Source organism: Rhinoraja longicauda, chromosome 3, assembly GCF_053455715.1.
Source record: "Rhinoraja longicauda isolate Sanriku21f chromosome 3, sRhiLon1.1, whole genome shotgun sequence".
Taxonomy (NCBI): domain Eukaryota; kingdom Metazoa; phylum Chordata; class Chondrichthyes; order Rajiformes; family Arhynchobatidae; genus Rhinoraja; species Rhinoraja longicauda.
Window position 1 is genome coordinate 73,678,461 of NC_135955.1, and position 26,957 is coordinate 73,705,417.

The window sequence follows — 26,957 nt, forward strand, 5'->3', positions numbered from 1 at the left end:
TTATTCTATGAATGGTATTCTGCAGCAGGGTTCTTACCCTCTGTTTGACCATAGTTTAGAAGTAAAGCCTGTCTTTCAATCATTTCCCTGATCTCATTGTATTTATTCTATTAACTCATACTACATATTGTCAGCAGCTCCATATCATAGATTTGAGACTGGGTGCCCTCACGTTTTGATTTATTTTGGCTACAAAAATGTGAAGGTAGTGGTTTGTCTTTCTATATGATTGTGTCTCTGGTAGTAGTCTACTTGTCACCTCATCATTCTAAGTAACAAGGTATGCAATGCTGAGGCTCCATAAGGCGCTGGTCAGGCCACAGTTGGAATAGTGTGTGCGATTTTGGACACCCTATCCGAGGAAGGATGTGCAGGCTCTGGAGTGGGTCCAGAGGAGGTTTACAAGAATAATGCCAGGAATGAGTAGGTTAACATATGATGAGCATTTGACGGCACTAGGCCTGTACTCGCTGGAGTTTGGGAGGATGGGGGGGGGGGGACACCTCATTGAAACGTACAGAATAGCAAAAGGCTTGGATAGAGACGATGTTTCCACTAGTGGGAGAGTCATAGCCTCAGATTTAAAGGACGTTCTTTTAGGAAGGAGATGAGGAGGAATTTCTTTAGTCAGAGGGTAGTGAATCTGTGGAATTCTTTGCCACAGACGGCCAAGTTAGTGAATATATTTAAGGCAGAAATAGATAGATTCTTGATTAGTACAGGTGTCAGACGATATTGGGAGAAGGCAGGAGAATGGGGTTAGGAGGGAGAGATAGATCAGCCATGATTGAATGGCGGAGTAGACTTGATGGCCTGATTCTGCTCCTATCACTTATGATCTTATGACGTTCACACCATTGGCTATTGTTTGTTGGTTCTTTCTCAATTGGCAGTAGAAAGATATAAATTGTTAATTGGGTTCCTCTCTGTCAGGGCAGTTCTTCTGATGTTGCGAGATATCTTTGTTGAACCAATGGTTTGCACCAATTATATACAAGGGTGAAAATAGTCAAAGATATAGAGTCAGGTGGGGAGGGGAGGGGAGGGTAGAGATAGTGGAAGAGGCTGGGGAGGTGATAAATTAAGAACAACAGGCTACAGATTTAAATTTGGGAAGGCAAAAGGAAGGTGGCATCAGAGGGAGGGGAGGGGTGAGCAGTGGCAGGTGGACAGGCTGGCGTGGCATGGTATTCAGCAGGAGAAGTGTGTATGTATAGACAGGAGGAAATGTGAGAATGGGAAGAGGGATTAAATTTGCTTACAACCAGGAGAGCCATCTAAATATAGTGGATATCTGTTTAATTCCACTTTCCATTCCTACATTGACCTGCCTGTCCCTGGTCCACTCCACACCCAGAGAGCATCGTCGTATATTCTGCTGGTTCAACCCAATAACATGAACATTTAATTCTCCAGTTTCAGGTAACCTGCACACCTCTCTCTCCCTTTCTCTTTCTTCCTATCCAGCTTGGTCCTCTCACACACCCCCTTCCCACTATAGGCCCCGAGCTCCCGATCACACTTGTTTCCTTGCCCTTCCCTCATTTACCCCATCTGCCCATTACCCACGCACTCCTCTCACCAGAACCCCTTTCCCCCACCCCCTTGCACGCCCATCACCCACATACCCTCTGCCCCACCCCACCTATCACCCACACCCCCTCCACACCTATCACCCACCCTGCCCCGCCCATAACCCACACCCCCTCTGCCCCACCCCACCGATCACCAACACCCCCCCTCCACACCCATCACCCACCCTGCCCTGCCCATCATCCACACCCTCTGCCCATCACCAACACCACCCCGCCCCACCCATCACCCATACCCCCCGCCCCACCATCACACCCCCCACTCCACCCATCACCCACCCTGCCCCGCCCAAAACCGACACCCCCTGCCCATCACCCACACCACCCATCAACCATACTGCCCAGCCCCACCCATCCCACCCATCACCCACACCCCTCCCCCGGTACACTCATCACCCACAGCCCTGCCCCATCCACCCCACCCATCATCCACATCCCCCTCCCCACCCATCACCCCCTCCCCACCCATCACCCCCTCCCCACCCATCACCACCCTCCACACCCATCACCCACCCCATCACCCACACCACCCTGCCCATCACCCACCCCATCCCGCCCATCACCCACACCACCCTGCCCATCACCCACACCCCCTGCCCCACCCCACCCCACACCCACACACCCCCCGCCCCAGTCATCACCCACACCCCTTGCCCCACCCCACCTATCACCCAAACATCCCTTCCCCACCCATCACCCACCCTGCCCTGACCATTACCCACACTCCCGCCCCCTGCCCCTCCCATCATCCACACCCCCTCCCCACCCATCACCCACATACTCCTCTCAACAGATTCCATTTCACCCATCCCCTCGCTCAATGCTCATCCCGTCTTCTGTTAGTTTCCATCTGCCACAATCCTTTTTATTCAGTTCCACTTTTCACTTTCCTTTCCCATCAGATTCCAGAATTTGCATCCCTTAATTCTCCTCTCATCACCTCCCAGTCTCTGTTACCATCTCTATTCTTCCCACCCCCATGTCTAATCTGTCTATCAGCTTCTCCTCACCTGTAACCATTTATTGCTTGCCAGCTTTTGCCCATCCCTCTACTCCAGCTCTTTATACTGTCTGTTTTATCACTACTCTTTCAGTCCAGAGGTAGTCTTGTTCAGAAACTTGGACTGTGCATTTCCCTCCAAAGATGCTGCTTGACTCGTTGTTCCTCCAGCAGCTCTCCTTTTTATTGTAACACGAGACCAAGTGGACCCGTTGGGCCCAAACCTCTCCTGCATTGGTCCAGCACCCTCTCCTCCCCACCTCCTCCCCTCCCCCTCCCCTCCACTCCCCCCTCCCTTCCACTCCCTCCTCCCCTCCCACTTCCCTCCCCTACTCTCCCACTCCATCCCCCCTCCAGGCCCCTTATCCCCCCCTCCTCCACCCCCACTCACCCACTCGATCCCCCTGAAACCTCCTTATCTCCCCCTCCTCCCCTACCCCCCACTCACCCACTCCACCCCCCCCTCAACCCCCCCTCCTCCCCCCCCTCCTCCTCGGGTGGGTCCCATTGTGACGTTATACACTGTACTGTACATGGCAAGCAAGCATCAGTTTATAAGGTAATTTTTAAACTTTAAAATCTCTCTAACTTTAAAAATATAAGGCCAATTTGAATGAAACTTGGACGAAGATGTCCCCAGGACAAAGGTGAGTAAGGTGGTCCTAAAATTGTCGCGCAATCGTGTACCGTTTTATTGTGGATGAAAACCGCACAAAGAAACAATCGCACAAAGAAACAACTACGGCACAAACATACGGAACAAACAAGATGAGAGTTTTAGTAATATAATATATATATATAGATAGATAGATGATTAAATGGCTACCATACACAGTACCCTTTTGTCATACCACGTCCAATTATGGATGCTGGCATGACAGAATCATTTGCGAACAGAAAATAACCCACTTTTCACAAAAAGATTTGTAAATATGCTGTGAAATAGACTCAAGCCTTAAGAATAAATAAGCATTAGCCTAGTTCATAAGGCAGAGGAGCAGAATTAGGCCATTCGGCCCATCAAGTCTCCTCCGCTATTCGTTGCTGATCTAATTTTCCCTCTCAACTCTGTCCTTTTGCCTAATCCCCATAACTTTTGATGTCTTTACAAAGAACATCTCAATCTCTGCCTTAAAAATACCCTATGACTTGGTCTCCACTACCGTCTCTGCCAATGAATTCCATAGATTCACCACCCTGTAGCAGAAGAAATTCTGCCTTATATCCATTCTAAAGGTAAGTCCTTTTATTCTGAGGCTGTGCCCTCTGATCGTGGACACCCCACTATTAGAAACATCCTCTCCACGTCCACTTTTATTATTTTATTTTATTATTCAGCCTTGTATTATTCGGTAGGTTTCAATGAGACCTCCCATTATTCTTCTAAACTCTGGCAAGTACAGGCCCAGAGCCGTGAAACACCCCTCATACATTTACCCAATCATCCCTGGGATCATTCTTGCAAACCTCTACTCATCCATCCCCAGTACCAGCACATCCTTCCTCAAATTGGGCGGGGGGACAAAGTTTTTGTTCTTTAAACTTAATTCTCCACATTTTTCTGGATACTGACCATGCTCTTTCTCATGTGTTTCACAGGTCAGTATTCTAACGACACTGGAGAGACGGTTTGACCTGCATAGCACTGAACTGGGAGTGATTGCAAGCAGCTTTGAAATTGGAAACCTCATGATAATTTTGTTGGTGAGCTATTTCGGTGGCAAGGGTCATAGGCCGCGACTGATAGGTTGCGGTGGAATTATAATGGCCATTGGGTCGTTGTTTTGTGCATTGCCTGAGTTTCTGAGTCATCAGTATAAATACAAGCAGGTGGATATATCAGCATTGAAGGACACCTGTATAACAAACCTTTCTTTGGAGGAAACGCAAATTGAGGTGGAGAAGAATCTAAAGACATGCGCAGAAACGGAAACAACAAACATGATGTATGTCCTGGTTATTGTGGCCCAGGTTATCATTGGGGCTGGAGCAACTCCTATTCAACCACTTGGGGTCTCCTACATTGATGACCATGTACGCAAGAGGGATTCTTCACTTTATATCGGTGAGTACCTACTTATCATTCTTAGACGAACTTTTGAAAGAGATTGCATTGTTAACAGCTCCTTCTGTGTTGTTATTGTCCAGCATTTATTGTCCAAATGTCCAGCATTTATTGGGTGAATTAAGATAATGGCAACTTTTATATTTGATCATTTGGCAGTCATCTGTTCTATTCAGAGATTGTAGTTTGAAACAAGATGGCATGGCAGTGTAAATAATTTATACCTGAGTGAAACTATTTACGGCTTATTTCACTTTCAGAACCCACATTTAATGACTTTAACGAGAAAATGCTTTCATGACCCCATAGAAATGTAGACTCCTCAATGTCCTTACAATTGAAAAGAAGATTTCTGTAAATATTTATGGAGTATTATTCACTGAATAAGTTAATGAAGATGAATAGTTGACACTTAACGAACTTCACTCTACCATAATTGCACAGCCGTGTTTAAATTGCACAATCCACGGAAATGGCAGTTTGACACGATGTCTTCTTTTTGATATATTGCTTTGCAGTTAAAATTAATTTTACTTTGCGGTACCAAAGCTGTCTTTTTTTAAATGATTTTTGCAAGTCATCTACAAAGTCCGTATTGAAAGTTACCTCAACTGAAGAAGAAATGGAAGTGCATTTTACAGAGTTTCAGAGGGGGAGGTTGAGTAGAGGCACATTATAAGCACAAGTATTGGAGCTGTACTTTTATCAATTAGGTCAGTGCTTTTCCCATTTTCTCAGCATCCTATCGATTAACACGTTATCAGACCTTTCATGGTGTTCATGTGGACCTTTAGCACCTGTTGAAATTCAATCTGTTACTGTGAAACGGAAAACTGTGGCAGTTTACTGATGGAAATGTACTCAATTTGCTCACCTATTATTTCAATATTCTTGCAAATGACAGATGCCAATTAACATTTTCAGATTGTTAAATCACGGCAAATGTCATGGAATAAATTTACTCTTAATTTAGAAGATCAAATTAGAGGCTTTTTGCTTTTACGGTTGCAGCCTTTAACCCACCAAGACCCCTTTCTAAAAAATGATATTCTTGGGGTGTAGCTACTGCTGGGAAAGTCACATTAATTGACCATCTCTGGTTACCTGAGGCAGATGCAATGGATTTTGTTTTGAATGATTACAATCCTTGTATTGTTGGTATGGTTTGGCAGGTCCAGGATTCTCATAGGGCAGTGCAGAAGGAACCTACAATGAATGTCTGAGAGTTTCTGATAGAGTTGTTCATGATCTAGAGCCAAGAGTGTTTCATTGTTATATGTCCAAGATAGTGCAATGAAATTCTTACTTGCAGCAGCACAAGATAATATGTAAACATAGTACTCTGTAAAACAATTTAATAAACAAAAATGCAATAGCGCTAATCCATTTAAATGGATTAGCAGCTTGTTAATTACAGCACCGGCTTGTGTTGTTTCTTTTATCGAGGTAATCTCAGAAATGCTATATTTGACTATTTTGTGTTGTGCTGTTTGCAACATGCCACCACAGACATGCACCATCTTTTCGAAAGGAAAACCGGGAATTAATTGTGTTCCTGAACTTTTGCTGTTTCATTTTGGTGACAGTAAGCATGGCATGGCCAAAGAAAACTTGGTGTGTTGCTACAGTGGATGTTATTGATTATATGTATTACAGCCATATGTGTGAAGACGGAGTTGGAAGTTAAACCTCCTGGGATAGCAACAAGGAAGTTAACTGTTTGTAATGCTCCTGTTCTTTCTAATTATTAACTTCTTTCCTTCATTTTAATTGATCTTCAAGGACTATTTAAGTAGAGTTAAAGATTCAATCAATGGCAACTGTTTAGTTTAGTTTAGAGATACAGCACGGAAACAGGCCCTTCGACCCACCGAGTCTGCACCGACCAGCGGTCCCCGCACATTAACACTATCCGACACATGTTGGGGACAATTTACACTTATGTAGCCAATTTACCAACAAACCTGTACGTCATTGGAGTGTGGGAGGAAACCGAAGATCTCGGAGAGAAAAAATGATACTAAATGCCAGGTGTTATTATAATGTCTTCCATTGAAGGCATTGATCTTCCTCTGAATCAATGATAAGGAAATGGTCAGTATGTCTGCCCTGAGCTTGTTTGGGTTACTTTCTGACCTACATGTTGTACAGGCCAGATTTGATCAATAGGCAGTAAGGACACCAAATTTTGAGACAGCTGTATTGCAATTTTGATTATGAAATGATTATCTGAAGTTGCTAATGTATTTAAAGAAGACACATCACTAGAAAATTCTTAATAATGTAATAATGTGGAGTTATAGATGCATAATGGGCAACCTTATAAAAGCATTTGGGGGATTATTTGCTAAATCATTTATTTCCTTGTGATTGCCTGATTAGTTGTTGCAAGCTAAGTTATCTATTATATTGGTTCAGTTAATGTTTTGTTTATTTTCAGCTAGACAGTTGTGCATCATAACTCTATGTGTAAGAAAATAACGTCAGATGCTGGTACACATCGAAGGTATTTATTCACAAAATGCTGGAGTAACTCAGCAGGTCAGGCAGCATCTCGGGAGAGAAGGAATGGGTGATGTTTCGGGTCGAGACCCTTCTTCAGACCTTCTTCTTCAGTCTGAAGAAGGGTCTCGACCCGAAACGTCACCCATTCCTTCTCTCCAGAGATGCTGCCTGACCTGCTGAGTTACTCCAGCATTTTGTGAATAAATAACTCTGTGTAAGTTACTTGAGTGCTTTTGTTTCCCAATGATAAAGTTTGTAGCGAAAAAAATCAGTAAGCAGAACTTAAGTATCAATATATAAAGATCCCATTATTTTCTTTGGTAGTGAGTGTTAAAATCGGTGGAGTCCTTGGTTATTGGAAAATAACTCCATCATCCATTGATATTTCTAACAGCTCTTCAGTACCCTCAGACACATGCACTTTATTAAGACCAACAACTTTGGACCTCTTGCAGAATAAATGTTCATTTGATCTGATCTGTTCTCGATAGCTTTGGAAAGTTGTTGATTAAACAAAATCCTAAATGACCAGTCAGATGAAAGAACCAGACAAAGCAAAAATGTGGGAAGCATGAAACAAGTTGGAAACAAGCACAGGAGTGTCTGTGAGAAAATATTTGCTGACATGCATTAGGGTGAGGAAACCCACTGTCTTTCAGCCACTTTCTGGCCAAATCACACAGCACTTCACTCACACTTTCCCTCTGCTGTAGTCTAACATGTAGTTATAATCAGATTGGCCACAAGCACTGAACTCCACGGTGATGCCCACTATCCAATAATTAATTAAAAAAAATATGCAGAAGTGTTAACGGAGGAAGTGCGAGAAGTGTACAGAATGGGAGATTGAACAGGAGGAATTCTGTGAACGGCCATTTTGAGTTGACAGACAACAGGCCATTGTGGAGGGAACTATTCTTGTTAGCCGTTGGTAACTCATCTTGTTGCCGAGTTTAACACATGGTAATGGTATTGGTTTATTCCTGTCACATGTACTGAGATATCATGAGAAACTTTGTTTAGTGCGCTATATTTTAATCCATTTGGAAAGCGGTTAAATGTTGGCAAGTTGTCAGAGGTCCTCAGATCTTGTTGAAGTGTCATGAACCAGTGATTCCCCACCTGAGGCCAATATTGCACCTGGTAGATGCAAAATGGTGCGGTAACTCACCGGGACAGGCAGCATCTCTGGAGAGAAGGAATGGGTGACGTTTCGGGGTCTCGACCCGAAATGTCACCCGTTCCTTCTCTCCAGAGATGCTGCCTGTCCTGCTGAGTTATTCCAGTGTTTTGTGTCTGTCTTTGGTGTAAACCAGCAGTTGCAGTTCCTTCCTACACATTGCACTTGGAACCTGTACTGCCTTGCGGGTGTGGACATCATTTCACTTGGCCTTCTGAATCGTGGATAGCGAAGTTTATTTGGGGGATGGGGGTTATCAAGAGGGAGCGGTGAGGGAGCACCACAGGCAGTGAGATGAGGCAGCCAGCTGAGTTCAGCACAGTCTGGCCAAGAGCAGTACAAGTTATTTTAGGATTTCTGGTGGTTTTGAATAAAGCCGCAAGGGAAGATTAGGAGAACTCGACTGGAAATTCCATTCCCAGAAGATAAAGAACCAGGCTTTGTAAAGCAAGAGAGACAGTTATAGCAGGGTAAATATAGAGATTATCTTATGTTTTGTCATTGAACATTGGAACAGGACATCAACTGTTCAAACATTAAGAATGTTTCAACTCTTGCCCCTGGTTGAAGTTTGTCGTCAATGTTTCAACTTGAGCACCTGATTAAAGTTTACTACTGCCAAGTACTAATTTATCAATTGTTCACTTCAACACGAGATCTATGCTTCATACGTACTGAAGCCTGGGATGGGTTCATTGCAAATGCCGCACTCTTTAATTTGCCTTGTTGCTATGAAATTGAACAGCTTTTATTGAAAGCATTGAACAAAAGAGCATGAATAGATGGATGAATGTTGGGCCAATCCAGAGTCTTAAGAGAAGTAAATTACCCTGTAAGCAGGCATTTCAAGATTTTAATATCTCTTTGGGTCTTGACCTGATTGTTTCGGATTCTTCCCGATGTTTTCAGTCTCTATGGATACGTCGACATTTCCCATCACACAGTTTCAGGATCCACTGTGTTTCCTGCCTTGTAATTACAAGGGGCACCTCCCCAGCTTACTCACAGTTTCCAGCTTTCTGAATCATTCCTTTACTCACACCCCTTGCATGAAGCCTTTTTGCCAGCTGTGCTCTAACCAACAGCACTCTTATCCTTCCCTGTTACTCACCTACTGAATTTTGCCTGCATTCTGGCCTCCCTCACCACTGTCCATTTAGAACTAACATACACGCTTTAAATAGCATGTTACTAAGGAATGTTAATTACTGACAGAAAGGTGGCGATGATATAGGTTGGCACACAGTGCAAAGTCACAAACTCTCTTTTAACCATTCATGGAAAACGAGAAATGAAGAAATATTTATTCTATCAAGCTAACAACTTTTCAAATTAAAATAATTGGCAATTCAACTTGTGTCTACTCAGTTGTGTCATTCTCAATCACTGTCCTTGAAAAGCCACAATAAATACTCACATCAGTCTGAAGAAGGGTCTCGAGAGGGAGGGAGAAGTGAAAATCGGAAGTGTCAGTATTACAGTATAGCAAAGGGAATTACAGAAGCATGAGGCAGGAGCTGGCCAGATTTGACTGGAAGGAGGCGGCAGCTGGGACCGCAGCTATTTACAGTATACATTAATGACTTGGATGAAGGGATTAAAAGTACCATTAGCAAATTTGCAGATGACACAAAGCTGGGTGGCAGTGTGAACTGTGAGGAAGATGCTATGAGGTTGCAGGGTAACTTGGACAGGTTGTGTGAGTGGGCGGATGCATGGCAGATGCAGTTTAATGTGGATAAGTGTGAGGTAATCCACTTTGGTGGTAAGAATAGGAAGGCAGATTATTATCTGAATGGTGTCACGTTAGGAAAAGGGGACGTACAACGAGATCTAGGCATTCTAGTGCATCAGTCACTGAAAGGAAGCATGCAGGTACAGCAGGCAGTGAAGAAAGCCAATGGAATGTTGGCCTTCAAAACAAGAGGAGTTGTGTATAGGAGCAAAGAGGTCCTTCTACAGTTCTACAGGGCCCTAGTGAGACCGCACCTGGAGTACTGTGTGCAGTTTTGGTCTCCAAATTTGAGGAAGGATATTCTTGCTATTGAGGGCGTGCAGCGTAGGTTTACTAGATTAATTCCCGGAATTGCGGGACTGCCATATGTTGAAAGACTGGAGCGACTAGGCTTGTATCCACTGGAATTTAGAAGGATGAGAGGGGATCTTATCGAAACATATAAGATTGTTAAGGGGTTGGACACGTTAGAGGCAGGAAACATGTTCCCAATGTTGGGGGAGTCCAGAACCAGGGGCCACAGTTTAAGAATAAGGGGTAGGACATTTAGAACGGAGATGAGGAAAAACTTTTTCAGTCAGAGAGTTGTAAATCTGTGGAATTCTCTGCCTCAGAAGACAGTGGAGGCCAATTCTCTGAATGCATTCAAGAGAAAGCTAGATAGAGTTCTTAAGGATAGCAGAGTCAGGGGGTATAGGGAGAAGGCAGGAACGGGGTACTGATTGAGAATGATCAGCCATGATCACATTGAATGGAGGTGGTGGCTCGAAGGACCGAATGGCCTACTCCTGCACCTATTGTCTATTGACCCGAAATGTCACCCATTCCTTCTCTCCTAGATGCTGCCTAACCTGCTGAGTTACTCCAGCATTTTGTGATACAATAAATACTTACGCTTTTCAGTGCCTTCAGCATTAATCAGGACAACACGACTAATACTGTACATGCACAGGATTTCTTCAAACTCTGTGTTTTATGATTCACTTTAGTAATAAGGGCATTACATTGTAGTGCATTGTAGTCTGAAGAAGGGTCTCGACCTGAAACGTCACCCATTCCTTCTCTCCCGAGATGCTGCCTGACCCACTGAGTTACTCCAGCATTTTGTGTCTACCTTCGATTTAAACCAGCATCTGCAGTTTTTTTCTTACACATTGTAGTGCATGTTAAGTTAGACGTGTATGAAAATAACTGCAGATGCTGGTACAAATCGAAGGTATCACAAAATGCTGGAGTAACTCGGCAGATCAGGCAGCATCTAGCTGTTATGGATAAAGTTTGCTGTGGACTTTTTAATCAAGAAATAATTTCATATGTTAAATTTTAACTGTTGACATAAGTGTCTGAAATAAATCATGGTATTTCAGTACCAAAAGGGCAGGGAAACAATGTGGTTTCAAATTATTTACCTTTCCCAAATGGCATGCAAAGTAAAACTTCGGTTACTTATTAATAAAACATTTGACTGATTTCAGTGGGAGAACCCAGAAATACCTGTAGCTTGGATGGCATCTATTGCTTGAGAATCCCATGACAATCGCAGATCAATAAAAGGGCCCATAGTAGATCAAATGGCAACAGGGATTGAGTTCTTAAAGTAGATACTAGAAGCAGCGCTTGGCTCAATTTCAATTCTAGAATTAATCAAGTGGTTGAAAATAGCAACGTTCACGACATAAGAAATGAGATCGGCCTGTGATACAAACTAGGATTTACTTGATTCAGACATCGTGATTCCCAGCTTGCTTGGAAGATAATGTAAACATGCCTGTTGAGGACTGTTGAACATGCTTGTCAAGATTATTTTAGACATGCTAAATAATGAAAAGCTTAATAAAGAAAAAAAAATCATAAAGCTATTTGGAGTAGGAAGGGATTTAAACAGTACCTAAAAGCAGCTGTTGTATTTTAACCATTTCCCCACCACGCCAATGACATGCTTTTGTTTTGACTTCTTCCTTGATGTCATTCATTAAAAAATCTTCAGGAGCGCTGTAATTAAAAAAAAGAAATGAAAGCAAACACTCGGTATTTGCGCCTTGTCCCTAATTTACCATTTGTTTAGATCATGCCTGATATTTTCCTTCAGTGTCACTTTAATGATCCAACGCCATGCCCCCTAATTCCTTTAAAATCTAATGTCTTGTATAAAAGCACAGTAACTGACCTCAGTGGACCTTGTGGAATCATAATCCCAAAGAATCACTGCTTTCCGGGTAAATACATTTCTATTCTCTGTCCTGAATAACCAGCCCCTTATTTTGAGACAATGATGTCTGGTTCTAGATGCCATCTCAGCCATCATTGTATACCTGTTCTTCTGCATACATCATTTCAAACCCTGTATTGGGTAGTATATTACATAGGCCAGCCCCCCCCTCCTAACCCCCTCCACTCCACCCCCCAATTTGACTCCATGTACACCTCACGTTGCCTTGGAAATGCAGCCAAGATCATCAGGAACCATTTACACTCTGGTCATTCCCTCTTTTTCCCCTCTCCCATTGTCAAAAGATGCAAAAGCTTGAATCATGTACCACCAGATTCAGGAACAGCTTCTCATTTGCTGTCATCAGATGACAGAAGGGCCCTCTCATCAGCTAAGGATTTAGTCTCGATCTCCCAACCTACCTTGTGGCGGCCCGTGCAATTCTTCATCTGCACTTTCTGCTACAGTCCGATAATGCAGGCGCGCCGTCGCCAGGCCCGGCAACCCTCCCCCAACTGCGCAGGCTCAGCTGTAGGGCCCGGCAACCCTCCCCAAACTGCGCAGGCACAGCTGTAGGGCCCGGCAAGTGGGCGCGCACTGCGCAGGCGAGACTGCCATGTTGAAACTTGTCCCATTCACAGTATAAAGTTTATTAAAGTTTATAAAGTGAATTACTTTTAAAATATAATGAAACTTGATACTGCACACCGCAGGCGAATGGTGCGTAAGGTGCCTAAAATTGTTGTGCTATCGTGTACCGTTTTGGCTGTATTTCGGGAACATTATAAAAGCACTCTAATTCAATAGAGTTTGTATTTCTAATAGAATGTGATGGTTTGAGAATGTGGAAGTTGTGTTTGCGCGTGGAAGTTGTGTCCGGGCCTTCTGTGCTTTGTTCTGACCGTCCTCATGAAGCCACTTACAAATTGGAAGATCCTGACAAATCTGAGGCCTCACTACCCATTTTGGGATTCCCTCAGGAAAGGGATGCTGGTGGATGCACTGCAAGTGAGTGCAGCCCTGGAGAATAAGGCACCAGTAAACACAGGTGGCTCGATCTTGCCAGGAAATTCCTGGACACTGATCAGCAGAAAATATGTAAATAAAACATTCTTACAGTAGTTATCAGTTTCTTGAATACAGAGCTTCAGTCAACTCAGAGATGTAAATACCCTTATCACCAGACAGCTATCATATTTTAAATCGACTGAGGGCCACCCAAATCAAATGGATATCGAAGAGTCTAAAACTTGGCACATAGTCATGAAGGAAACATGAGTGTAAAAGATTATCTGAGGACAATTTTGAGTATTCTCTCTCCAGGAGGTGGGAAGGGGGAAAAGATCATGAAATATCATGGCGACAAAGGAAGATGTAATCTAAAGCTATGCCTGAAAATGTCACCAAAAGGCCCAAGCCAAACTTGACAATAGGCTGTTTGATTAAAACAGGGAAACTGAGGTGTCGAATTCACCAATGCAGCTCAGTTAGGTTTTGAGAGTTTTGACATCTCCTTTATTTGTGAGCCAGAGTTTGGAGGGTAAAGGTAGCGGAGGCTGACAGTTAACTGGGCCCAAGTGCTCTGTGGCCCACCTTATTCTGGTGAGGTTGAGAAGTGCACTCCTTCCCTGTGTAGGAAGGAACTGCAGTTGCTGGTTTAAACCGAAGATAGACACAAAATGCTGGAGTAACTCAGTGGGACAGGCAGCATCTCTGGAGAGAAGGAACGGGTCATGTTTCGGGGTGACACCATCAATCTGAAGAAGGGTCCCGACCCGAAACGTCACCCATTCCTTCTCTCCAGAGATGCTGCCTGTCCCGCTGAGATACTCCAGCATTTTGTGCCTATCTCCTTCCCTCTCTCTTGGCTCCACGCGAATTGAACTATTGAAATGTTTTCTGATTATTTTCGGCTTGGTCACTGATGGTACTTTGAAGCTCTTCCGGGAGGTTGGCCAATGGAGAGACCGCCGGCAGACCCAGAAGTCACCAGCTTTTAATCTGGAAGCTTGTGAATTTCCATAGGAGTATGGAGACAGGGAGATGGATTCTGAAATTAGTTGCTTCAGTGTTGATTTTAGTCACGGAGGAGAAAGCATTAACTTTCCCCCTCAACGTGTCCTGAATCAAGCAGCAGGAATTGTATACATAATGTAAACTTATTCCATCCGCTCACATGTTTTGCTTGTGATAAAGATCTTTTGGTTCGTGCTAGCTTGCTACATTGGTAATGCTTATGAATTGAAGCTCCATCGCATCCAGGGACAAGACTACACAAGGGATTGCAGGGTTGGGCGTCTTGCCAGCTCCCATGCGATAGGACATCTGCCAAGAAGGTCACAAATGCTAGTGAGTCCCAAATATAGGCTTAAGTTTACTGTGTGGCCTTGTGGAGCTACAGGCAATGTGCACAAGGTCAATATTGTAAGATCGTGGGAACATGGTTGTGGGAAGTGGACGACTGGTTGGGTGCCGAGGTACAATCGCTTCTGAAGGACTGAGGTGGGTGCGATGGTGGAGGATGTGTCTTCAGGCCAGCATCAAGGCCGGGAGGCCGTAAATTGAATGTCTCTTTATTCTTCGACCCTGGGAGCACAAGAGCTCCGAATGCTGACCTGACAGTGATTTCTCACATTTTGGGCAGGAGGGCATCCAAGATGCATTGTAGTGGGAGTGACTGGCATTAAGAAGAGTGCTTTCCTCTGACTTTACAGAGCAGTCTGGAAAGGATCCTAGGTCGACTGGAAAAGGATCCTAGCAGGAATGACGGTGGAACAGCAATGGCAGAAATTTCGGGGCATAATCCAGAAGATGCAGGATCGTTTCATTCCAAAGAGGAAGAAAGATTCTAAGGGGAGTAAGAGGCAACCGTGGCTGACAAGGGAAGTTAGGGACAGTATAAAACTAAAAGAAAAGGTGTATAACATAGCAACGAGTAGCAGGAAGCCAGAGGATTGGGAAACTTTCAAAGGACATCAGAATAGACAATAGACAATGGAAGGTAACAAAAAGGGCAATATGGGGTGAAAAGATGGTACGAAGGTAAGCTCGCCAAGAATATAAAGTAGGATAGTAAAAGCTTCTTTAGGTATGTTGAGAAAAAGATTAGTAAAGACAAATGTGGGTCCCTTGAAGGCAGAAACAGGTGAAATTATTATGGGGAACAAAGAAATGGCAGAAGAGTTGAAGAGGCTTCTGTCTTCACTAAGGAAGACACAAACAATCTCCCAGATGTACAAGAGGACAGAGGATCTTGGGAGATAGAGGAACTGAAAGAAATTTGCATCAGGTGAGAATTAATATTGGGTAGATTGATGGGACTGAAGGCTGATAAATCCCCAGGGCCTGATGGTCTGCATCCCAGGGTACTCAAGGAGGTGGCTCTAGAAATCGTGGACGGATTGGTGATCATTTTCCAGTGTTCTATGGATTCATAATCAATTCCTGTGGATTGGAGGGTAGCTAATGATATCGCACTTTTCAAGAAAGGAGCGAAAGAGCATCAGGGAATTATAGACCAGTTAGATTGACATCGGTGGTGGGGAAGATACTGGAGTCAATTAAATAACGGCACATTTGGATAGCAGTAAAAAGATTGGTCCAAGTCAGCATGGATTTATGAAGGGGAAATCCTGCTCGAAAGTAAACATGCAGGCAGTGAAGAAAGCTAATGGGACGATGGCCTTAATAACAAGAGGATTTGAGTATAGGAGTAAAGAGGTCCTTCTGCAGTTGTACAGAGCCCTGGTGAGATAACATCTGGAGTATTGTGTGCAGTTATGGTCTCCTAATTTGAGGAAGGACATCCTTGCTATTGAGTGAGTGCAGCGTAGTTTCACAAGGTTAATCCCTGGGATGGCGGGACTGTCATATGAGGAAAGACTGGAAAGACTGGGCTTGTATTCACTGGAATTTAGAAGGATGAGAGGGGATCTTATAGAAACATATAACATTATAAAAGGACTGGACAAGCTAGATGCAGGAAAAATGTTCCCAATGTTGGGGGAGTCCAGAACAGGGGCCACAGTCTAAGAATAAAGGGGAGGCCATTTAAAATTGAGATGCGAAAAAACTTTCACCCAGAGAGTTGTGAATTTGTGGAATTCTCTGCCACAGAAGGCAGTGGGGGTCAATTCACTGGATGAATTTAAAAGAGAGTTAGATAGTGCTCTTGGGGCTAGCGGAATCAAGAGGTATGGGGAGAAGGCAGGCATGGGTTACTGATTGTGGATGATCAGCCATGATCACAATGAATGGCAGTGCTGGCTCAAAGGGCTGAATAGGCCTCCTCTTGCACCTGTTTTTTATGTTTCTAATGAAGGACCCTGGAAGGCATCACTGACCAGGCTGAAACTATCAATGTATTGACGACATCCAAGGAAATATACTCTAGTGAATGCTGGTAATCTAGATCTACCATAATGGGTCGGAATCTGAAGGAGAAATCAGGAAACAAATGTTAACAGAAGATTAATGCTTGGGAGTGTCTGCTCACTGAACCTTATCAGATCCCTCCTGTGCAAGCAGCTCTAAAATTGACAGTGCTGATTTACAGTCTGACTGAAATGTGCATATTAAAAAAATTATTGGACCAAGTTTGAAGAGAGTTGTGTTAGTCTCTCCATTGCTTTCCCATCTTGTAGGGTTGATTTCTCCCCCCTTTATTATTCCACTCTCACCATGCTGTTGCTTATCTATGCTTCATACGTACTGAAGCCTGGGATGGGTTCATTGCAAATGCCGCACTCTTTAATTTGCCTTGTTGCTATGAAATTGAACAGCTTTTATTGAAAGCATTGAACAAAAGAGCATGAATAGATGGATGAATGTGGGGGCAATCCAGAGTCTTAAGAGAAGTAAATTACCCTGTAAGCAGGCATTTCAAGATTTTAATATCTCTTTGGGTCTTGACCTGATTGTTTCGGATTCTTCCCGATGTTTTCAGTCTCTATGGATACGTCGACATTTCCCATCACACAGTTTCAGGATCCACTGTGTTTCCTGCCTTGTAATTACAAGGGGCACCTCCCCAGCTTACTCACAGTTTCCAGCTTTCTGAATCATTCCTTTACTCACACCCCTTGCATGAAGTCTTTTTGCCAGCTGTGCTCTAACCAACAGCACTCTTATCCTTCCCTGTTACTCACCTACCGAATTTTGCCTGCATTCTGGCCTCCCTCACCACTGTCCATTTAGAACTAACATACACGCTTTAAATAGCATGTTACTAAGGAATGTTAATTACTGACAGAAAGGTGGCGATGATATAGGTTGGCACACAGTGCAAAGTCACAAACTCTCTTTTAACCATTCATGGAAAACGAGAAATGAAGAAATATCAAGCTAACAACTTTTCAAATTAAAATAATTGGCAATTCAACTTGTGTCTACTCAGTTGTGTCATTCTCAATCACTGTCCTTGAAAAGACACAATAAATACTCACATCAGTCTGAAGAAGGGTCTCGAGAGGGAGGGAGAAGTGAAAATCGGAAGTGTCAGTATTACAGTATAGCAAAGGGAATTACAGAAGCATGAGGCAGGAGCTGGCCAGATTTGACTGGAAGGAGGCGGCAGCTGGGACCGCAGCTATTTACAGTATACATTAATGACTTGGATGAAGGGATTAAAAGTACCATTAGCAAATTTGCAGATGACACAAAGCTGGGTGGCAGTGTGAACTGTGAGGAAGATGCTATGAGGTTGCAGGGTAACTTGGACAGGTTGTGTGAGTGGGCGGATGCATGGCAGATGCAGTTTAATGTGGATAAGTGTGAGGTAATCCACTTTGGTGGTAAGAATAGGAAGGCAGATTATTATCTGAATGGTGTCACGTTAGGAAAAGGGGACGTACAACGAGATCTAGGCGTTCTAGTGCATCAGTCACTGAAAGGAAGCATGCAGGTACAGCAGGCAGTGAAGAAAGCCAATGGAATGTTGGCCTTCAAAACAAGAGGAGTTGTGTATAGGAGCAAAGAGGTCCTTCTACAGTTCTACAGGGCCCTAGTGAGACCGCACCTGGAGTACTGTGTGCAGTTTTGGTCTCCAAATTTGAGGAAGGATATTCTTGCTATTGAGGGCGTGCAGCGTAGGTTTACTAGATTAATTCCCGGAATTGCGGGACTGCCATATGTTGAAAGACTGGAGCGACTAGGCTTGTATCCACTGGAATTTAGAAGGATGAGAGGGGATCTTATCGAAACATATAAGATTGTTAAGGGGTTGGACACGTTAGAGGCAGGAAACATGTTCCCAATGTTGGGGGAGTCCAGAACCAGGGGCCACAGTTTAAGAATAAGGGGTAGGACATTTAGAACGGAGATGAGGAAAAACTTTTTCAGTCAGAGAGTTGTAAATCTGTGGAATTCTCTGCCTCAGAAGGCAGTGGAGGCCAATTCTCTGAATGCATTCAAGAGAAAGCTAGATAGAGTTCTTAAGGATAGCAGAGTCAGGGGGTATAGGGAGAAGGCAGGAACGGGGTACTGATTGAGAATGATCAGCCATGATCACATTGAATGGAGGTGGTGGCTCGAAGGACCGAATGGCCTACTCCTGCACCTATTGTCTATTGACCCGAAATGTCACCCATTCCTTCTCTCCTAGATGCTGCCTAACCTGCTGAGTTACTCCAGCATTTTGTGATACAATAAATACTTACGCTTTTCAGTGCCTTCAGCATTAATCAGGACAACACGACTAATACTGTACATGCACAGGATTTCTTCAAACTCTGTGTTTTATGATTCACTTTAGTAATAAGGGTATTACATTGTAGTGCATTGTAGTCTGAAGAAGGGTCTCGACCTGAAACGTCACCCATTCCTTCTCTCCCGAGATGCTGCCTGACCCACTGAGTTACTCCAGCATTTTGTGTCTACCTTCGATTTAAACCAGCATCTGCAGTTTTTTTCTTACACATTGTAGTGCATGTTAAGTTAGACGTGTATGAAAATAACTGCAGATGCTGGTACAAATCGAAGGTATCACAAAATGCTGGAGTAACTCGGCAGATCAGGCAGCATCTAGCTGTTATGGATAAAGTTTGCTGTGGACTTTTTAATCAAGAAATAATTTCATATGTTAAATTTTAACTGTTGACATAAGTGTCTGAAATAAATCATGGTATTTCAGTACCAAAAGGGCAGGGAAACAATGTGGTTTCAAATTATTTACCTTTCCCAAATGGCATGCAAAGTAAAACTTCGGTTACTTATTAATAAAACATTTGACTGATTTCAGTGGGAGAACCCAGAAATACCTGTAGCTTGGATGGCATCTATTGCTTGAGAATCCCATGACAATCGCAGATCAATAAAAGGGCCCATAGTAGATCAAATGGCAACAGGGATTGAGTTCTTAAAGTAGATACTAGAAGAAGCGCTTGGCTCAATTTCAATTCTAGAATTAATCAAGTGGTTGAAAATAGCAACGTTCACGACATAAGAAATGAGATCGGCCTGTGATACAAACTAGGATTTACTTGATTCAGACATCGTGATTCCCAGCTTGCTTGGAAGATAATGTAAACATGCCTGTTGAGGACTGTTGAACATGCTTGTCAAGATTATTTTAGACATGCTAAATAATGAAAAGCTTAATAAAGAAAAAAAATCATAAAGCTATTTGGAGTAGGAAGGGATTTAAACAGTACCTAAAAGCAGCTGTTGTATTTTAACCATTTCCCCACCACGCCAATGACATGCTTTTGTTTTGACTTCTTCCTTGATGTCATTCATTAAAAAATCTTCAGGAGCGCTGTAATTAAAAAAAAGAAATGAAAGCAAACACTCGGTATTTGCGCCTTGTCCCTAATTTACCATTTGTTTAGATCATGCCTGATATTTTCCTTCAGTGTCACTTTAATGATCCAACGCCATGCCCCCTAATTCCTTTAAAATCTAATGTCTTGTATAAAAGCACAGTAACTGACCTCAGTGGACCTTGTGGAATCATAATCCCAAAGAATCACTGCTTTCCGGGTAAATACATTTCTATTCTCTGTCCTGAATAACCAGCCCCTTATTTTGAGACAATGATGTCTGGTTCTAGATGCCATCTCAGCCATCATTGTATACCTGTTCTTCTGCATACATCATTTCAAACCCTGTATTGGGTAGTATATTACATAGGCCAGCCCCCCCCTCCTAACCCCCTCCACTCCACCCCCCAATTTGACTCCATGTACACCTCACGTTGCCTTGGAAATGCAGCCAAGATCATCAGGAACCATTTACACTCTGGTCATTCCCTCTTTTTCCCCTCTCCCTTTGTCAAAAGATGCAAAAGCTTGAATCATGTACCACCAGATTCAGGAACAGCTTCTCATTTGCTGTCATCAGATGACAGAAGGGCCCTCTCATCAGCTAAGGGTTTAGTCTCGATCTCCCAACCTACCCTGTGGCGGCCCGTGCAATTCTTCATCTGCACTTTCTGCTACAGTCCGATAATGCAGGCGCGCCGTCGCCAGGCCCGGCAACCCTCCCCCAACTGCGCAGGCTCAGCTGTAGGGCCCGGCAACCCTCCCCAAACTGCGCAGGCACAGCTGTAGGGCCCGGCAAGTGGGCGCGCACTGCGCAGGCGAGACTGCCATGTTGAAACTTGTCCCATTCACAGTATAAAGTTTATTAAAGTTTATAAAGTGAATTACTTTTAAAATATAATGAAACTTGATACTGCACACCGCAGGCGAATGGTGCGTAAGGTGCCCCTAAAATTGTTGTGCTATCGTGTACCGTTTTGGCTGTATTTCGGGAACATTATAAAAGCACTCTAATTCAATAGAGTTTGTATTTCTAATAGAATGTGATGGTTTGAGAATGTGGAAGTTGTGTTTGCGCGTGGAAGTTGTGTCCGGGCCTTCTGTGCTTTGTTCTGACCGTCCTCATGAAGCCACTTACAAATTGGAAGATCCTGACGAATCTGAGGCCTCACTACCCATTTTGGGATTCCCTCAGGAAAGGGATGCTGGTGGATGCACTGCAAGTGAGTGCAGCCCTGGAGAATAAGGCACCAGTAAACACAGGTGGCTCGATCTTGCCAGGAAATTCCTGGACACTGATCCCAGACACACTAATATGCAGTGACTCAGCAGAAAATATGTAAATAAAACATTCTTACAGTAATTATCAGTTTCTTGAATACAGAGCTTCAGTCAACTCAGAGATGTAAATACCCTTATCACCAGACAGCTATCATATTTTAAATCGACTGAGGGCCACCCAAATCAAATGGATATCGAAGAGTCTAAAACTTGGCACATAGTCATGAAGGAAACATGAGTGTAAAAGATTATCTGAGGACAATTTTGAGTATTCTCTCTCCAGGAGGTGGGAAGGGGGAAAAGATCATGAAATATCATGGCGACAAAGGAAGATGTAATCTAAAGCTATGCCTGAAAATGTCACCAAAAGGCCCAAGCCAAACTTGACAATAGGCTGTTTGATTAAAACAGGGAAACTGAGGTGTCGAATTCACCAATGCAGCTCAGTTAGGTTTTGAGAGTTTTGACATCTCCTTTATTTGTGAGCCAGAGTTTGGAGGGTAAAGGTAGCGGAGGCTGACAGTTAACTGGGCCCAAGTGCTCTGTGGCCCACCTTATTCTGGTGAGGTTGAGAAGTGCACTCCTTCCCTGTGTAGGAAGGAACTGCAGTTGCTGGTTTAAACCGAAGATAGACACAAAATGCTGGAGTAACTCAGTGGGACAGGCAGCATCTCTGGAGAGAAGGAACGGGTCATGTTTCGGGGTGACACCATCAATCTGAAGAAGGGTCCCGACCCGAAACGTCACCCATTCCTTCTCTCCAGAGATGCTGCCTGTCCCGCTGAGATACTCCAGCATTTTGTGCCTATCTCCTCCCCTCTCTCTTGGCTCCACGCGAATTGAACTATTGAAATGTTTTCTGATTATTTTCGGCTTGGTCACAGATGGTACTTTGAAGCTCTTCCGGGAGGTTGGCCAATGGAGAGACCACCGGCAGACCCAGAAGTCACCAGCTTTTAATCTGGAAGCTTGTGAATTTCCATAGGAGTACGGAGACAGGGAGATGGATTCTGAAATGAGTTGCTTCAGTGTTGATTTTAGTCACGGAGGAGAAAGCATTAACTTTCCCCCTCAACGTGTCCTGAATCAAGCAGCAGGAATTGTATACATAATGTAAACTTATTCCATCCGCTCACATGTTTTGCTTGTGATAAAGATCTTTTGGTTCGTGCTAGCTTGCTACATTGGTAATGCTTATGAATTGAAGCTCCATCGCATCCAGGGACAAGACTACACAAGGGATTGCAGGGTTGGGCATCTTGCCAGCTCCCATGCGATAGGACATCTGCCAAGAAGGTCACAAATGCTAGTGAGTCCCAAATATAGGCTTAAGTTTACTGTGTGGCCTTGTGGAGCTACAGGCAATGTGCACAAGGTCAATATTGTAAGATCGTGGGAACATGGTTGTGGGAAGTGGACGACTGGTTGGGTGCCGAGGTACAATCGCTTCTGAAGGACTGAGGTGGGTGCGATGGTGGAGGATGTGTCTTCAGGCCAGCATCAAGGCCGGGAGGCCGTAAATTGAATGTCTCTTTATTCTTCGACCCTGGGAGCACAAGAGCTCCGAATGCTGACCTGACAGTGATTTCTCACATTTTGGGCAGGAGGGCATCCAAGATGCATTGTAGTGGGAGTGACTGGCATTAAGAAGAGTGCTTTCCTCTGACTTTACAGAGCAGTCTGGAAAGGATCCTAGGTCGACTGGAAAAGGATCCTAGCAGGAATGACGGTGGAACAGCAATGGCAGAAATTTCGGGGCATAATCCAGAAGATGCAGGATCGTTTCATTCCAAAGAGGAAGAAAGATTCTAAGGGGAGTAAGAGGCAACCGTGGCTGACAAGGGAAGTTAGGGACAGTATAAAACTAAAAGAAAAGGTGTATAACATAGCAACGAGTAGCAGGAAGCCAGAGGATTGGGAAACTTTCAAAGGACATCAGAATAGACAATAGACAATGGAAGGTAACAAAAAGGGCAATATGGGGTGAAAAGATGGTACGAAGGTAAGCTCGCCAAGAATATAAAGTAGGATAGTAAAAGCTTCTTTAGGTATGTTGAGAAAAAGATTAGTAAAGACAAATGTGGGTCCCTTGAAGGCAGAAACAGGTGAAATTATTATGGGGAACAAAGAAATGGCAGAAGAGTTGAAGAGGCTTCTGTCTTCACTAAGGAAGACACAAACAATCTCCCAGATGTACAAGAGGACAGAGGATCTTGGGAGATAGAGGAACTGAAAGAAATTTGCATCAGGTGAGAATTAATATTGGGTAGATTGATGGGACTGAAGGCTGATAAATCCCCAGGGCCTGATGGTCTGCATCCCAGGGTACTCAAGGAGGTGGCTCTAGAAATCGTGGACGGATTGGTGATCATTTTCCAGTGTTCTATGGATTCATAATCAGTTCCTGTGGATTGGAGGGTAGCTAATGATATCGCACTTTTCAAGAAAGGAGCGAAAGAGCATCAGGGAATTATAGACCAGTTAGATTGACATCGGTGGTGGGGAAGATACTGGAGTCAATTAAATAACGGCACATTTGGATAGCAGTAAAAAGATTGGTCCAAGTCAGCATGGATTTATGAAGGGGAAATCCTGCTCGAAAGTAAACATGCAGGCAGTGAAGAAAGCTAATGGGACGATGGCCTTAATAACAAGAGGATTTGAGTATAGGAGTAAAGAGGTCCTTCTGCAGTTGTACAGAGCCCTGGTGAGATAACATCTGGAGTATTGTGTGCAGTTATGGTCTCCTAATTTGAGGAAGGACATCCTTGCTATTGAGTGAGTGCAGCGTAGTTTCACAAGGTTAATCCCTGGGATGGCGGGACTGTCATATGAGGAAAGACTGGAAAGACTGGGCTTGTATTCACTGGAATTTAGAAGGATGAGAGGGGATCTTATAGAAACATATAACATTATAAAAGGACTGGACAAGCTAGATGCAGGAAAAATGTTCCCAATGTTGGGGGAGTCCAGAACAGGGGCCACAGTCTAAGAATAAAGGGGAGGCCATTTAAAATTGAGATGCGAAAAAACTTTCACCCAGAGAGTTGTGAATTTGTGGAATTCTCTGCCACAGAAGGCAGTGGGGGTCAATTCACTGGATGAATTTAAAAGAGAGTTAGATAGAGCTCTTGGGGCTAGCGGAATCAAGAGGTATGGGGAGAAGGCAGGCATGGGTTACTGACTGTGGATGATCAGCCATGATCACAATGAATGGCAGTGCTGGCTCAAAGGGCTGAATAGGCCTCCTCTTGCACCTGTTTTTTATGTTTCTAATGAAGGACCCTGGAAGGCATCACTGACCAGGCTGAAACTATCAATGTATTGACGACATCCAAGGAAATATACTCTAGTGAATGCTGGTAATCTAGATCTACCATAATGGGTCGGAATCTGAAGGAGAAATCAGGAAACAAATGTTAACAGAAGATTAATGCTTGGGAGTGTCTGCTCACTGAACCTTATCAGATCCCTCCTGTGCAAGCAGCTCTAAAATTGACAGTGCTGATTTACAGTCTGACTGAAATGTGCATGTTAAAAAAATTATTGGACCAAGTTTGAAGAGAGTTGTGTTAGTCTCTCCATTGCTTTCCCATCTTGTAGGGTTGATTTCTCCCCCCTTTATTATTCCACTCTCACCATGCTGTTCCTTATACCCTGACTGGCAATGTGTGTAAGCAAGCTGTAAGCAAAGGTAGACAAACCTTTCAAAATGGATGGGAGAATAATGCATTTGACGTACTCTGCAGACTTTGCAGTTCCATTCCCAGGTGCAAAGTTAGCCATAGGATTACAAATTCATCGAGTAATACAACACAAAACAGGCTCTTCGGCCCAACTCGTCCATTTATTTTTTCCCTTTCATCTTTTAAGGATAAGAGGAAAAGATTTAATAGGAATCTGAGGGATAACTTTTTCACACAAAGGGTGGTGGGTATATGGAACAATCTGCCAGAGGGGGTAGTTGAGGCAGTAACTATCCCAACATTTAAGAAACAGTTGGACCGGTACAGGTTTGGAAGGATATGGACCAGATGCTGGCAGGTGGGACGAGTGTAGCTGGGACATGTTGGCCGGTGTGGGCAAGTTGGGCCGAAGGGCCTGTTTCCACACTGCATCACTCTATGACTCACCTTAAATGTGTGCCCTCTAGTTTTTGATTAATCTTTCCTGGGATAAAGGCTCTGTGCATTCATCTTACCTATGCCATTAATGATTGTCTCTGATACCTCCTAGTTTAGTGTCATCTGCCAACTTTCTGACCATGCCTTGTACATTCTCATCCATTTAATATCCGATTAGCTTCCTCTTCCAGGATCCCATGAGATCTAACCTTTCACATTAACTTATCACACGGGATTTGTCATAGGCCTTCCAGAAGTCCACATAGCCAACCTCCACTGCCCTTCCCTTGCTTGCTTTGACCACAGTATTTTCGCCCGACCTCTCATCTGCCTCTTTTCAGTTTCTGGAGTCATTACATGCCAATCTGATTTAAACCTTCCTGAGTAGCTTTGGCAAATCACCTTCCCAGGATATGGTCTCCCTTTAAGTTCAGAGCCCCTGCTCCAGAAGAGATTCCAATAATCCAAGAACCTGAATCCATGCACCCTGCATTAGATCCTCAACCACACATTCATTTGGCCTGTCCTATTTCTGCTCTCATTAATTTGCAGCACTGGGACTTTGGCAAAAGTTTCTGTTTATTGAGGCTAACAATTGCCTCTGAATGCTGCATTCTTTCCAATGCTGCCGATTCAGCAGTTTATAATAAACATAACAATTTACAGTGTAAGGCTTCATAAACCACCATGTTCATTCAAGTGGTGTGCAATCTGATAAAGATGCTGCCTACATCTTATGAAATGCCTGAAGCAGCAGAATGGGTGGGGGCCAGTGAATAGAAACTACAGAATTCAAGTAATGTCTGGGAAACTACAGAATTCAAGTAATGTCTGGGAATTCCTATTTTCTGAAATGTGTGGGATTCATTGCACAAACAAGAAGTAAATAAGTTGATTTGTCTCAATTCCTCACCTAAAATCAGCAAGTTGTCATTGTGCAATATTTGTGGCTAGGTTATGTAGAAATGCCGTGAAATAATCTGTTTTGTTAGATATAAATAACAAAGAGAAAATAAATACTTGTCCACTCAAAATACAAACAGTCATTAATTATGATGAAGGAATTGCTGACGTTTCGGGTCGAGACTCCAGACTTCAGTCTGAAGAAGGGTTTTGACCCAAAATGTCACCTATTCCTTTTCTTCAGAGATGCTGCCTGACCCGCTGCATTTCGCGTCTATCATCAAAGTAAATCGGCATCTGCAGTTCCTTCCTACACATTATTTATGATGGTATTTATTCACAAAATGCTGGCGTAACTCAGCAGGTCAGGCAGCATCTCAGGAGAGAAGGAATGGGCGATGTTTCGGGTCGAGACCCTTCTTCAGACTGTGTCAGGGGGGCGGGACAAAGGAAGGATATAGGTGGAGACAGGAAGATAGAGGGAGATCTGGGAAGGGGGAGGGGAAGAGAGGGACAGAGGAACTATCTAAAGTACTTATTTATGATGGTTATCATATCGCTCTGTGGATAATACAGCTCACTCCTTCCATGACACACTGGTCAACC

At 43.7% G+C, this 26,957-nt stretch overlaps 1 protein-coding gene across 1 annotated transcript in view; it reads left to right on the top strand.

Annotated features, from left to right (window-relative positions):
• LOC144592092 (solute carrier organic anion transporter family member 3A1-like) overlaps positions 1–26,957 on the top strand; it is a 265,635-nt gene that overhangs the window by 23,045 nt on the left and 215,633 nt on the right. Inside the window, exon 2 of the mRNA XM_078396429.1 lies at positions 4,192–4,657. Within this exon, the coding sequence (XP_078252555.1) occupies positions 4,192–4,657 (466 nt within the window). The remainder of the gene's footprint in view (positions 1–4,191; positions 4,658–26,957) is intronic.